Consider the following 14,278-nt stretch of genomic DNA (forward strand, 5'->3'; position numbering starts at 1 on the left):
TATGGCTTGAAAACGGGATGAGCACCGCCCCCTGGAGTCGGACACGACTGTACTAAAAATGTCAAGGGGAAATTTTACCTTAACCTTTTTAGCCTCAGGTCTGTTGTAGTCATTGGTTCAAAGGGTGATTACATTAGTTGAGAACCAGGGAACACAATCACTGAGGAGATGATCTGCATATTAGGGAAGATGTTCTGCAGACCTCAGAGGAACTTCTTTAAAGTTGTGTTCCTGAAATATTGGGATGCCCTAGAACAGGGTGGCTGCTTTGCTATTATAGCAGACAGACAGACTTTTATGGAGGAATGGGACTAATCTCTCTCCTTAAGGTATAATAGAAAGGTCAGCACTGTATGCAGGGAAGGTGGACGGTCAGGTTTTTCTATTAAAGAGATAAAAGAAGAGAACTTCAGTCATTTGTATTCATAACTCTGTCAGATGGAGGGCTTCATAAGTTAATGCAAAATTCTCAATAACATTGGAGAATTCTCCATACTGTCAGCCTCAGCCTGGCTAAATCTGGATGACGAATTGAGCCCTTATTTTGAGAACGTAAGTGAGGAATCATTGATAGCTGGAGAGTGTCGCACACTGTTAATTTCAGCATTGCAAACCAGGGTTGATGTGGCCACCACAGGGCTATTAGAATGATGTTTGACCTTTCTTGTTGAAGTTTCATTATTACCCCGTGTAACAAGGATATTGATGGAAAGAGTAGAGAAGATGTTTCAGACATCAAGTCATGAATACATCCCCTAGTGAACTATGACCCCAACCTGCTTAGGAACAATATTTCTGCCATTCCATGTTGCTCCTTGTACCAAAATAAATAAATAAATAAATAAAAAATAAATAAAAAGGTTTACAACTGGCTGGCCCCACTGGCTGCAGATTTTGTCAAAGATGGGGCTAGTTCTCATTTGTGATCTTGGGCTACCCATCTGCTCAGACTGTCTGCTAGTTGGTTGTCTTTTCCTGCCATATGGATAGCTATTGGGATCATTGGACACCATGCCCAGAAGTGGACTGTGAGAAGCAGAAGTAACACAGAGTGTGTTCTACCTTGCTTGTTTATGTAGTACATGGTGGTGGTGTTGTTGGTGGCCACTTGTACTACTTTGCCTGAAACAAGTGTCTCAAAAGTTTTGAAAACCTTCAATACTCCTAGCAGTTCTAGTTAGTTTATGTGCATCTATCTGTTTTTCCTGGACCAAAAGGCATGGACTTGACAATTCATGCAGAGATCTCCCAACCTGTTTGGCTTGCATTCGCTGTCACCTTGATTTCGGGCCTGAGAAGGTTGAATGACCTTCTTGTGGTTAAACTGGGAATCATGGCCCATCATTGGAGTCGTAGTTCAAACTCAAGAGTCACAATCAATATCTTTGAGGATCTCTCTGTATGTTGAAGGAGACCAGATAGCAGGCCTGGAGGGATCTCATATTCAGCCACGCATGTGGGATAACGGAAGTTTTGATGCCATGAATTGTTGATGCTATGAGCCATGTATGCTGTTATCCTTTCACGTGGCTTGAATTCTTTTATTAAGGCTATGAGTTTCTGTTGCCTGTCCTGAGATCACAAAGCCCTTACAGTTCTAGAGTTCAGAAGTACACCAATATAAATATTTTTAGAAGTCGTTTTAAAGTTGATTTTTCTGAGTTCACTCACAGACTGAGAGCCACCAGAAGACATAAAGTGAACAAGAAATATCATTCTGCCTTGACCCCAGAATTGTCTAAAATCAACCAGCTATGCAGTAGGACCCCTGTGTACATGGGGAATTGGTTCCAAGCCCCCCCCCCCAATACTGAAAAGTGCAGATTATAGCAAACAGTCTGTTGGACTCGGGACTTGCTTGCACTTATAATTTTTATCTCAATAGGGCCTCTAATAGAGCTGAGTTAAAATCTTCTGTCGGCTCCATTAGATGCCCTATTAGAGCCCAGTCTTCCTCAAAGTGCTGAAGACTGAAGATAACAGTCTTTGTCTCTTTTTTTCTTTCTCTCTTTCTCTCACACAATCTCAATGGCTCTGTCGGTTTTCTTCTTCAAAGACCATTACGAATGCACTTTCTTGTTTGCCTAGAAGTATTGAGGAAGGGGCTGGCTGGAAGGGTGGGAGGTAGGAATCCTCTTTCAATAGACAGTTTGACTTAGGTTAGCACCTCTCCTCCAACTTTGCCAGCCAACCCAGCTCTTAAGTTTTACAACGACACTGCTCTGGAATATAGACGAAGCTGTCTCAAGCTGCTGGGAGACTAGGTGAAATGGTGGCAGCGTATCTATATAGCATAGTGTCTGGTTCCCTCGAGTGGCCAGTTCTGAAAATTACATCTTGAAAAACCATACTATATCTATTATTTCCATGAAATATTTTCAATACCTGTATTTTCAAGCTGTGGATAAATGAATTAGTGGATACTGATCCTGTGGATAAGGAGTTCCCACTATATACAGAAACAGCATTACACCAAGACGTTCTAGGTAACCATGAAGTCTCAGGTTTTGAAAACCCTGGGTGCTATAGAGAGATCAAAGTGGAGCACCTTCAACTAGCAGAGAACATTGCCCAGAGCAAAATGCAAGAAACTGTGATTATCAGGATGGCTAATACTGTAATATGAACATAAGCAATCTTTAGGTCTATCACAAGAATCAGTTCCTTCTTGACAAGTGGTAATACCATTTCTGGAGTTACCATCCTGAACATTCTGGTATCTATATAGCAGTTTACATCTCTTAGGTCCAAAATAGATCTCAGGGCTCCATCTTTCTTTGGAACCATAAAACAATGGGAGTAGAACCCAGTGGAAAATGTATTTATTGGGACAGGTTGGATGCCATTTTTCTCAGGAGTGTAGAAATCTTCTTTATTTTATTTTATTTTTTATTTTTTATTTTTTATTTATTTATTTATTTATTTATTTATTTATTTATTTATTTATTTATTTATTTATTTATTTATTTATTTATTTATTTATTTATTTATTTATTTATTTATTTATTTAATACCCCACCTATCTGGTCATTTTGACCACTCTTGTAGCACTCGAGATGGTCCTGTAGACCTAAAGAGACAGGGGTGGGGGAGACATGTAAATTCCATGGCACAACCTTTTTCTATGGTGATCAAAACCCACCTGTCTTTGATAATGATGCACAAGGTTGGAAAGAATGGTGCCAAAATAGTATGGTGTCTTGCAGAGAGAGAGAATTAATGGTATGAGGCTCTCAGTCTGCAGGCAATCAAAGATTCCGCTTTGATCTCTTCTTGTGCTGTTTGGTGGTGTTTGGTTCCTTGCATTTTTGTTGTGATGACTGTTGTCTGTAGTAGTATGAAGATGAAGAAGGTCTTCCAGTCTGATTGGAGCCTGGATGAGGAGTATGGATATGGCCTTCTCCAATAAGATACTGTATGTACTGTTTCTGTTGGTATTGAGGATAGAACCCCCTCCACTTAGCAGTATACCTCTTTTTACACAATTTGTCCATTATGTCATCTTTTTTAAAAAAATTGAAAAGCCCTTGGAAGGGGAGAGCTTCTATTCTAGCCATGGAATCCTCAAAGAGACCACCTGAGCAGCATCAGGTGTATCATCTGAGGATAAATGCTGCAGATAATTTTTCTGGAGCTCAGTCAGTTGAATGGCATGCTGAGAACATTTCCTGTGTAGTGAGAGACACGACCGCCTGCTGGAATGTCAGAGCTAAGATTCTTTTATCTTCAGGGAGACTGTCCAACAATGGCTGTATCTTATCCCAGAGGAAGTGCTGTCAGGCTCCCATGACACCTCGGCAACAGGTGATGAGAATGTCCAGTACAGTGATGGAATACATCTTGCTGCCCAACATGTCTATGTTTCAGCCATCTCTATTATTTGGTGTGGCACTGTGACATGCCCTTGCCCTGGTTTGAGAGGCCTCCACAAAAACTGAATTCAGTTGTGGTTGCTTAAGAAGAAATATAGCCTCTTTATCATAAATTATGTACAAACTTTCAATGGATGTGGACTCTGATAGATGGTTTGGTCCATGACTCTTAGAACAACTGGAGCAAAGAGGACAATGTGCTGATGTGGACTGGAGGATCCTTGTTTATTTGATCATAAAGTGGGTCAGATATGAGCCAAGGTGATCTTTGGATCTCTACGTGCAGAGATTTCACCAGCCTTAACATCAGATCAGAGCAGGATGGTCTTCAGATTGTGAGGGAAGATCAACATCTCCTACCTCAGATTCTTGGCTGGTAACTAGTAGAAAGTCTCCTGACAGTGGAAAGGCAATTATAGAATGCTTTTTCTCTGCAGCGTGTTTTAAAATACTGAGGTGCTTCCTAGATGAGGAAGAGGTGGCAATAAGTGGATCTTTTCCCATTTACTCTGTGGGTTTGCCAGAGTGTTTAAGTTTCGAGGAGAATGAGACCTGAGAGCCTTTCTCCCTTTTTAAAACCTCTTTGATTCTCATGCTGACAAGGAGTAATCCTGGGATGTTGTTTACCATTGACAGTGAGACTGCTTAGGTGAGCGAAGCAGTGACTCAGATGTGTATTGGGAAAGTGTATTTTTGTGTAGCCGACTTCATAATTGGCATGGAGAGCAAAGGGGATGAGGAAACAGACCATTGTCTCTCAGTCATTTCCAAGGCTGTTGATGTCAAGGTATCCTTTGGATTGACAGCGAGTTAAGGGTCCCACTTGGGTCAGTTTTCTCAGGAGATCTTGACAATGAACAAGGCCGATCATCCAGCCACTCCTGCCCAATATACTTGCAGTTGAGGAGTTGTGTCTTTACAGCTCCTTACCAGTGGCTTCAGTCCCAAGCATTCCTGTTCTTTATTTGACAGTATGGTGTAGCCATGGCCATGCTCTGGCAATCTCGTTGCTGGGCCATGACTGTGGTCCAGTGATCTTGATACTATACCATTGGTTTTCATTCCAAAAGGGCATTGGGGAGCAAAAAAAAACATGGCTGTTTTTTCCTGTGCATTTCAGGGAAATTGAAGAATGAGGGGGGGGAATGCCATTCAAAGTCCTAGGTATGGCTCCTGATAAAACGGGGGCACTGCATCATAGTAAAACATTGGAGGACCTCTTGAATATGACACAGTATCTTCCTGTTAGTAACAGGTTTTGTTGAAGCTCTTTCAATGAGGAGGGCTTATCTCTCACATTGTTGAAACAGACTACGGTGATGACTCATGTGAACACTCCCAACCTGCAAGTAGTCATTCTAGCTATGTGCTTCCTTGTAGTGAGGAAGGTTCACACAGAGACTGTTGGATAGGCTGGTTCCATTGTGGGGACTAGCTAGAAACTGAGGATGATGCCTGAACTTGGGTAGTCTGCTCCTCTGAGGTCATTTTGTTCATTATCTCAGAACTGTGGTGGGGGGAGGACCTGTTTGAGGCTCCTTCAATGTCTTTGAAGTCTTTGACTGTTCCTTACGTATTTTAGCCTTATGCTTCTGCTTTGATTATTTTTTTAACAGGGGCTGGATCTGAGTCAGCGGATCACTTTCTTTTTTTCTAAATTGATGTCAAAGATGCTCTTGACACCGATGCCTATGTCCCCCTTGAAGAAATGGACTCTGGAGCTGATGGTGGCTCTCAAGGTAAACAGTATGTTGTTGGTACCGAGATGTGGTAATCGCAGTGTCTCAGCCTCTGTTGGTGCTTGATTGGCTTGTGTTGTTGTGGTGGGTTTTGAATAAAGGGCTCCATTATGGATTGCTTGGAAGGTACAGTATCTTGCAAACAGACAGTGCTGGAACTGAGAAGGCTTGCTGAAATAGCAAGCTGATCACCTGAAGGGATTTCTCCAACAGTTGACACTTTAATCAAGATTGTTGGTTCTTAATCACAACCTTCATCAACTGATGGCAATATTGGCAGGATTGTGTCTGGTGACCCTCACTGAGACAGTATAAATGCTCATTGGTGAAGGCAATTTTATTGCTGCACAAAACACATTTTTTGAATGGGCACACTGTGGCCATAAAAGGTGAAAGGCCTCACAACAATGAAAGTGGGAAGGCCTGAGAACAAGCAAGTCTAGGTTTCCTCAGTCTTAGTCTGACATACTATACACTAAACCACACTGGCTCTCAAAAAACTGTGCCCAAATTACAATTACTGCTTCTCTGCAGAAGAAATTTAAACATTTGCTTGCCTTCCTAAATCTCACACACATACACAGTGTACAGAACTAGAGAAGATAATAAAAGAAAGAAAAATGCATTCAGACCAATGAAGGCTTATTTCTTTGTCTAGTTGGTGGTGGGATTTTAAAAAACAAGGGAGGTCTAAACCTCCTTTACCAGGGCATGGTGCTCCCATCCTAGACTGGGTCCTACACTGAGCAGAGCGTGGGAAATTACTTTCAAGAAGAATGACTATAACAACATAGTAAAGTCATCCATAAATGAGCTATGAGTGCTGGCCAAATTAAAGTGGGGGGGGGCAGGGGGAAGAATATTGTGTATGAAGAAATGGATTTTGATTCATGAAAGCATACACTGAAATAAATACTGTATGTTAAATCTTTTACGTGCCACAAAATGTGCCCCCTTCCCTTAAATTTGCTAACAAGCTGAGACGGACCTAGACTGCAACTATGCTGACAAGCTGAATTGGAGCCATTCAGCTGTGTTGCAGCTGAATTCACAGCCTATTTTACAATTCTGTTCAGATTAGGTGATCACATGTAGACTGTGGATTGTTTCAGATTTCATCAATCCAGTGTGGCTTGATCCATGCCCCACTTCCTTTGATCCTCTACTTTGTAGTCTGATGATACCTGGGTCTCCTTTTATGTTTCACTGTAAAGCCAGTGGGCTGTTTAAAGTGTTGTACAGCACAAGGGGAAAAGGGCAGTTTTCCAAATTTCTTCATAACATAAAAACACATACACATATTCTGCGGAAACACAACAGTCTGCTGTAGTTTGCCTGAGTTGTTTCTATTTCATATCAATTTCTACTTTATCTCTGCAGAGGTAATGTAGTGCTAAACTAGTGCAGTGATAAGGTCACCAAGTGCTAACTCAATAGGTTTTTTTAACATAAAAAAAATAATACTTCAGGGCAAATAGGGAGAAAGATGGCAGGGATCGGTGTTCCCTCTGTCCAAAATGTCAAGCCCAGCTTAGAGCATCACCAGAATACCACCGACAGCCATGCCCCCGCCATCTTTTTGGAGAACAAAATAACTGATCACATGAGGAAAAGTCTGTTCAAATCATTCCAGCTTGGAAAAAAAAACAGAAGGCCTCAGTGGTAGAGAAAAACAAACTCTGCCATTAGGAGCAAAAAAGTCCAAACTTATTCAAATTGGCCTTTGCATCATGTGATCAGGTAAAATAAGAAAACATTTATTTGTTTACATCTGTAGCAAATACTGCAGTCCCAGCCTAATACAGCTTCTTCTGTGGGAATTGAGCTGTGACAAAATAGTGTTCCAGGCTTCACTATTTCTGTCTCTGTGTTATATGGCTTTTGTTGAATGCTTTTGATCACACTGATAGTTGTTTTTCCCCTCCCTTTCAGTGATTTTTAGGAGTGAGAAATCTAAACTCACCAAAATATTTTCTGGATTAGGGAGCATGTGTTCTAGTAACCAAGGCAGTTAGGCTGATGATCCCTATATTACAATTGATGCCTATAATGAAATTACCTTAGTAACAAGAAATACAGTATCTTATCCTTAACTTGAGTGGAAAGCATATTGCTTTCCTTCAGTGGCAGTGAAAACCTGATTGGCTATGCAGAAGCAAGATACTATAACGTTCATGAGATGACACTGGGCTAGATGGGATCATGCACATAAACAAAATGGCACCAATGGCTCAACTGAGCAGATGGGCACTGTAGTTGTAGAGCAGTCATTGATAGGTGAGAAACGTTCCTTTGAGAGTTTCCAGGTAATTTTTCTCATGGCTCTCAAGCACTTAGCACAGTCTTGTTTCAGTTCTGAGCAGACCTGTCACTATGGACTGAGTTCTCTACTCCAGTGGTTCTCAAACTGGGGTCCCCAGATGTTCTTTGGCCGCAATTTCCAGACGCCTCCACCACTTGCTGTGCTGGCCAAGATTTTTTGGGAGCTGCAGTCCAAGAATATCTGGGGATCCAAGTTTGAAAACCACTGCTCTACTCTATTACGTTCTAGCCCATAAACAGAACTTAAATCATATTAGTGTGGGAAGAAATGATTTAAGCAGACTTTCAAATTTACGAGATCAGACTTCAAATGAAGGCTGGACTTAAGCCCTGAATACTAATTACAAAACACAGCACAATCATTTACGAACTCTTGAGAGTGAGAAAAAGCCCTGATGTGCACTCAGCCACTCTATGCATTTAAAGAAATGTATTTTTGAATGATGGACTACCTATAACATACTCCCCACCTTATTACCTTTAACTGGGTTTATAGGTCCTCACCCCAGTATTACAGTTACTAACCTTAACAACCATTTCAAAGGTGAAGACACCTGTGAAGACATAGTCAAAATAACGGAGAACCTGTAGGGAGAAAAGAAAGGAAATGATACACAAAACTTCCAATATCTTTGGAGCCATGGCTTTTAACCCAACCTGCAAGCAAGCCAAACGTTGGTTCTTTCTTGAAGTAAACAGGAGGGGAGAAAATTGTATCCCTGAATACAGTCCACTCAACAGTATATGTGAAAAATGTTCACAGTCACAGGCAACAGTGGAAACATTTTATGATTATCCAGAATCACTGAAGTATTTTAAACCACAATCTTGTCATCTCATTATCTATTGTGAAATATAGTATCCTTAGGAAACCTTCTAGATAGATTCTGTCTTGAATCCAGATTTTGAATATTCCATGCTGTAGCACCATCAGCTCCCTGCCACATTGTGCTAAATGGAAAACACTAATGAAATATAAAGCCTGCTTGCACTGGGAGCTACAGCTGGAGTGGTCATTAACACATTGGCTAGACAAAAGGAAATGTAGCGTTAAAATAATGTGAGTCAAGTTATAACTATGTTTATGCCAGATTAATAAATCATCATATTTAAGCACACCTTCAGGGCTTGTTTACACAACTGGGCTGGAATGGGCCAAATAGGGTCATGAAGAGGTCTGGTATGCCATTTTGTTGTGATCCTTACATCCAAATAGCATACACGCTTCAAACATATGCCATTTGTTCTGCTTTTAAAAATATGTACTAGGCATATGTATTGTGCATTGGAACCTAGTTATGTGTATTAGGTACGTGTATACCTAATACACATACCCAATACACTGCTCTTAAAGGTCCGATCAAGAGTCTGCCTGCAGCCAGATATACAGACTTAATACTCATACTAAAACATTTATTTCCCTTGTCTTAAAGAGGGAAGATTTGGCTATGGGCAGTTTCTTGACCAGGCCTTTAAGATAAGGGAAAGAAAAGAATTTTGTTTAAAAAAATGTATAAGAGATGCAGTACATGTTCCCTCCCCTAACAGAGTCTAAATTCCCCCCCTCTCCTAAGGAACAGAGGATGTGCTTAATAAGCCAATATCCTGAAGTGGTTCTCTAAATAAGCCACTTCATGAAAAGAATAAAAAGAAAAAGGGTTTTGGTTTGTTCCCAGTGATCACACATACTAGGAATGAACCAAAAGAAAACAATCCTATTCATCCCCTGAAAGTAGAAGCCCTTGATATGGGTCAGACAGGTGCAGATAGGTTCGCTCCAGCAAATACGACATCCAATTGACATCTTTAGGAGCAAACCAAACTACCTCTGCATCAGAACAAATGATAGGTTAAATGCCCATGTATTCAACCTCTCAGTTTCCCAAACTGTTCCCTCACACTGTAGCCAGCCCAACCCAAATGCTGCAATAATATGTACACATCTAAAATACACAACAAAGATGAAAGGGAAGACCTAATTAGGAAGGTAAAAGCCTTAGCCAATGATAAGAACAACTGGTGAAAGAGGAAAGTGGTTGCTTTCTGCACTGAAGAGTCAAGGGGTTCCTAGAGATGTTCTAAACAGGAAATTAAAAGTACAGCCTCAAGACTGTACTTCTATTCCTCAGTTAAAGAGGAATGGAAGCTCAACCAGAACTCTATTGTTGTGACTGGCTAAAATGGCAGTAAGGAACACATGACTCATAGTCTGCATGTGCAGCTTTCCCTTTGGCCAAAGGTAATATTCAGTTATATTCAATTATTTAAAAAAAATCTCTGGTTTATAAATGTGGGATATTGTGCTTCTGTAGCCATGATTCAAAAACAACAACAACAACAACACAACAGTAAATGGCCCAATACTGCTACAAAATATCGTGACCCCTGCCAGCAGGAACAAGGATACCAAGCGTTAAATAGCAAATGGCAGCCTGAATGTTGATAACCCCAATGGCAGCAGTCAAGATGGTTTACAGAATACCTCTTCTGCTCACTACTGTTCACACTTGTTTTGAAAAAACAGCCTTGCTTTGTGTTTGAGTGAGAAGTGGCTAACTGAAGAAAAAAGGGAGCCAGCTTCGGGGATTTCCCCTTGCGTGGACACTTTGCGAATGGTAGTGGTGCTGGGGGACTCCTGTTCAATACATTGACCATTAGCCTGTGGAGTGTCTCTGGGTTCCATGATTCCCCCTACAATTTCACGTAATCCATAGGGTCTCTTCAAGCTCTGCAGTTCTAAGGTTGCTATTCTTATTGTTATCGTCCATGCCTTGGATCGGTGTTTTTGCACCACTGCAAAGCCATGCACTCAGGGACCCATGATTTATGTGTTGTAATCTATGGGCACAAATGGGACCTATGTCTGGACAGTAGTTTGGGGATGATCCTACATAAAAATCATGTGCATCCATGAGGATCTGTGCATCAGATCCATGTTTTTGCATCACTGCAAAGCCATGCACTGGGGGACCCATGATTTCTGTGGTGTAGTCTGTGGGCAAAGATGGGGCCTATGGTTAGACAGTGGTTTGGACATGACCTTACATCAAAATCATGCGGATTCATGGAGATCCATGCATCAGATCCATGTTTTTGCATCACTGCAAAGCCATGCACTGGGGGACCCATGATTTCTGTGGTGTAGTCTGTGGGCAAAGATGGGGCCTATGGTTAGACAGTGGTTTGGACATGACCTTACATCAAAATCGTGCGGATTCATGGAGATCCATGCATCAGATCCATGTTTTTGCATCACTGCAAAGCCATGCACTGGGGGACCCATGATTTCTGTGGTGTAGTCTGTGGGCAAAGATGGGGCCTATGGTTAGACAGTGGTTTGGACATGACCTTACATCAAAATCGTGCGGATTCATGGAGATCCATGCATCAGATCCATGTTTTTGCATCACTGCAAAGCCATGCACTGGGGGACCCATGATTTCTGTGGTGTAGTCTGTGGGCAAAGATGGGGCCTATGGTTAGACAGTGGTTTGGACATGACCTTACATCAAAATCGTGCGGATTCATGGAGATCCATGCATCAGATCCATGTTTTTGCATCACTGCAAAGCCATGCACTGGGGGACCCATGATTTCTGTGGTGTAGTCTGTGGGCAAAGATGGGGCCTATGGTTAGACAGTGGTTTGGACATGACCTTACATCAAAATCGTGCGGATTCATGGAGATCCATGCATCAGATCCATGTTTTTGCATCACTGCAAAGCCATGCACTGGGGGACCCATGATTTCTGTGGTGTAGTCTGTGGGCAAAGATGGGGCCTATGGTTAGACAGTGGTTTGGACATGACCTTACATCAAAATCGTGCGGATTCATGGAGATCCATGCATCAGATTCATGTTTTTGCATCACTACAAAACCATGAGCTGGGGTACCCATGATTTTTTGGGGGGTAGTCTGTGGGAAAAGATGGGCCTATGATTAGAGAGTGGTTTGAGGGTGATCCTATGTAAAATTCATGTTGATCTATGAGCATCCATGCTTTGGACGCATATTTTTGTGCCATTAAAAAAGCGATGCACTTTGAGGCCCGTGATTACTGTACTGTGTTGTAGCCTACGGACACAAATGGGGCCTATGTCTGGACAGTAGCTTTGGGATGATCCTGCAGAAAAAATCATGTGGATCCACAAGGATCAGTGAATCATCTCCATGTTTCTGCACCACTGCAAAACTATGCACTGAAAGGCCCATGATTTTTGTGGGTGCAAACAGGATCTGTGATCTGACATTGGTTCAGAGAGCATAATCTAAAAATCATATGAAATCATGTGGATCTGTAAACTTTATGAGTAAACTGAGTAAACTTACTCACAGGTAAACTACGCTTTGAGAACATTCAAAGCCACAATGGGAAAAAACAGTAACTTCACAGCTGAAATGAGTGAGCTGCTGTATATTATTATCTATTTTTTAAAATAGCTTTTAAATATTTCTACATGCAGGAGCTAATAATGTGTGGCCAGGCAGGGTATAAAGTGACAGACACCTGTCCTGTGGGATGACTGAAGACATATTCTGATTGGCTAGAATACTATGCAATGCAAATAGTTCCTCTGGAATTTTCAGAAGTTATTTTAAAAGGAGCATTTTCAGAAGTTTTGGGGGTCAAAACGCAGTAATTGAAGGGTCTGAATAAGAGCTATGAATGGCCGAATTCCTGTGGATGAAAAAAAAGTAGTTAAAATGGAGTCCCCCCACAGGTATGCAAATTTTGTCTTATCTACATTTTTCATTTCTTTTCTATCAGCTGTAGAGGAAAATTGTTTGTGTCTTTACAGGGGTAAAACTGTTTTTTTAAAAAATCACAACTCAAAAACCCTTTCCCAAACTTCCCCAAATTTGGCACAGACTTTCTGCTACATCTGTGCCAAATTTAGTGCTGATCCGAGATCCAGTTTCAGTTATATTTTTTGTTTGGAGCACCTCTATCTTTTGAGTTTTCTTGTAGAATCCTTTTTGTTGTGCTTCTGCAGAAAATATGGTGCCATAATGAGGTACTGCAGAGCCACTGTCTCTCACCATTACTCCACTTTGGGCACATAAGGATACTAGTATTGAATACTTTTCCCTGCAGAATGATGGAAATTTGCTTGGTTTCCGATTCCTCTGGGTAACATGCTATTGTGGGGGGAGATGCGTTTCTTGTAATGTACGTAAAGGATTAATCTCCAAACACAGTTGCTAGGAGAGCAGGGTTAAAATCTCTCTTTCTCCCCAGCAATTCTATGAAATCTTGCAGAGCTTAAAAAGGCATTCCAGTGGTATCTAGCTGAGGACGCAAAGGGTACAAACTCACCTCCACTCCAGTGATGGGAGAAAAGCTAAAACCTCAATTTCTATCCCTGTGATTTGCACTGCTATCTAAGGGGAGGTGTTAATGCACCCATGCCCCAACTTTTCTGCTAAATCCTCCCCTAGTGCATAGAAAATCTGTAGGTGGAGGTTTATGACTATTTGTTTTACATGTGCCTATATGCTTATTTGTTTATGCAAATGTGTGCACGGGTATAGTATCACCATTTATGTAGCCTAGGTCTCAGGAAGAGAGAGAAGGAAGGTTTCAACAACATACATTTTACTGAGACATAAAAGGCACCAGGATGAGCAACTTCCAAAGGTTTTGAGGGGCTCACATACTTATCCTTGCCCTTCACATAATCCTGCAAATTTCACCCCCATTTTTATTTTACAAATTGAGGGTGGGGTTGGCGGCTCAAAAGATGGCAACATTGCCCCTGCACCCCCTACAGTGCAGGATAACAGCCCTTGTGTTTGTAACTATGTGGATTCCGTTTTGTTTGCTTTTGAAGAGGAATTGCACTGCAACACTGTTTTCTTTAGCCAGCCATAAGCCTCCATTCTACGGAGTGATCAGGTTTCCTGTGCTATTAACAAGTGCGGCTATAAGGAAGAAACACTATATATCTATTCTAGGTCTGACTATGCTTGCATCAGTTTGTACACAGTGTTGGTTTTGGAGATGTATTCAGTTTTTTTGTCTTCATACCAGCACAGAGGCTTCTTCTTGCAGTGTGCCACGGAGATACCTAAAGTAGAAACTCTGTCTCCTGCCCCATCCTCAGTAGGATGCTGCTCTAATTATTTCACTCATTTTTCCTTAGGGACATCTCAGAGCCTGTCCAGTGAAGGATTTGAAAAGGAAAGTGCAGTGTAAGCTGCTAACAGAGCTAGGTTGTGATTTATCTTTCTCTTCTTTCTTTGCTACTGCCTCTCTTCTAACCTATTTAAATCCCAGCCAGCAGCATTTCTAAAGAAGAACAATAGGTTTTTCCTTTTTTGTTCAACATATTATATGATCTGT

The 14,278-nt window shown here is 41.4% G+C and overlaps 1 protein-coding gene across 9 annotated transcripts in view; it reads right to left on the reverse strand.

Annotated features, from left to right (window-relative positions):
• The window catches only part of CACNA1A (calcium voltage-gated channel subunit alpha1 A), a 355,947-nt gene that overhangs the window by 120,311 nt on the left and 221,358 nt on the right, over nt 1-14,278 (reverse strand). For all 9 annotated transcript variants that reach the window (XM_078385849.1, XM_078385848.1, XM_072990312.2 and 6 more), the window contains one exon: nt 8,459-8,518. In XM_078385849.1, coding sequence (XP_078241975.1) covers nt 8,459-8,518 — 60 coding nt within the window. The remainder of the gene's footprint in view (nt 1-8,458; nt 8,519-14,278) is intronic.

Source organism: Pogona vitticeps, chromosome 2, assembly GCF_051106095.1.
Source record: "Pogona vitticeps strain Pit_001003342236 chromosome 2, PviZW2.1, whole genome shotgun sequence".
In the NCBI taxonomy this organism is placed as follows: domain Eukaryota; kingdom Metazoa; phylum Chordata; class Lepidosauria; order Squamata; family Agamidae; genus Pogona; species Pogona vitticeps.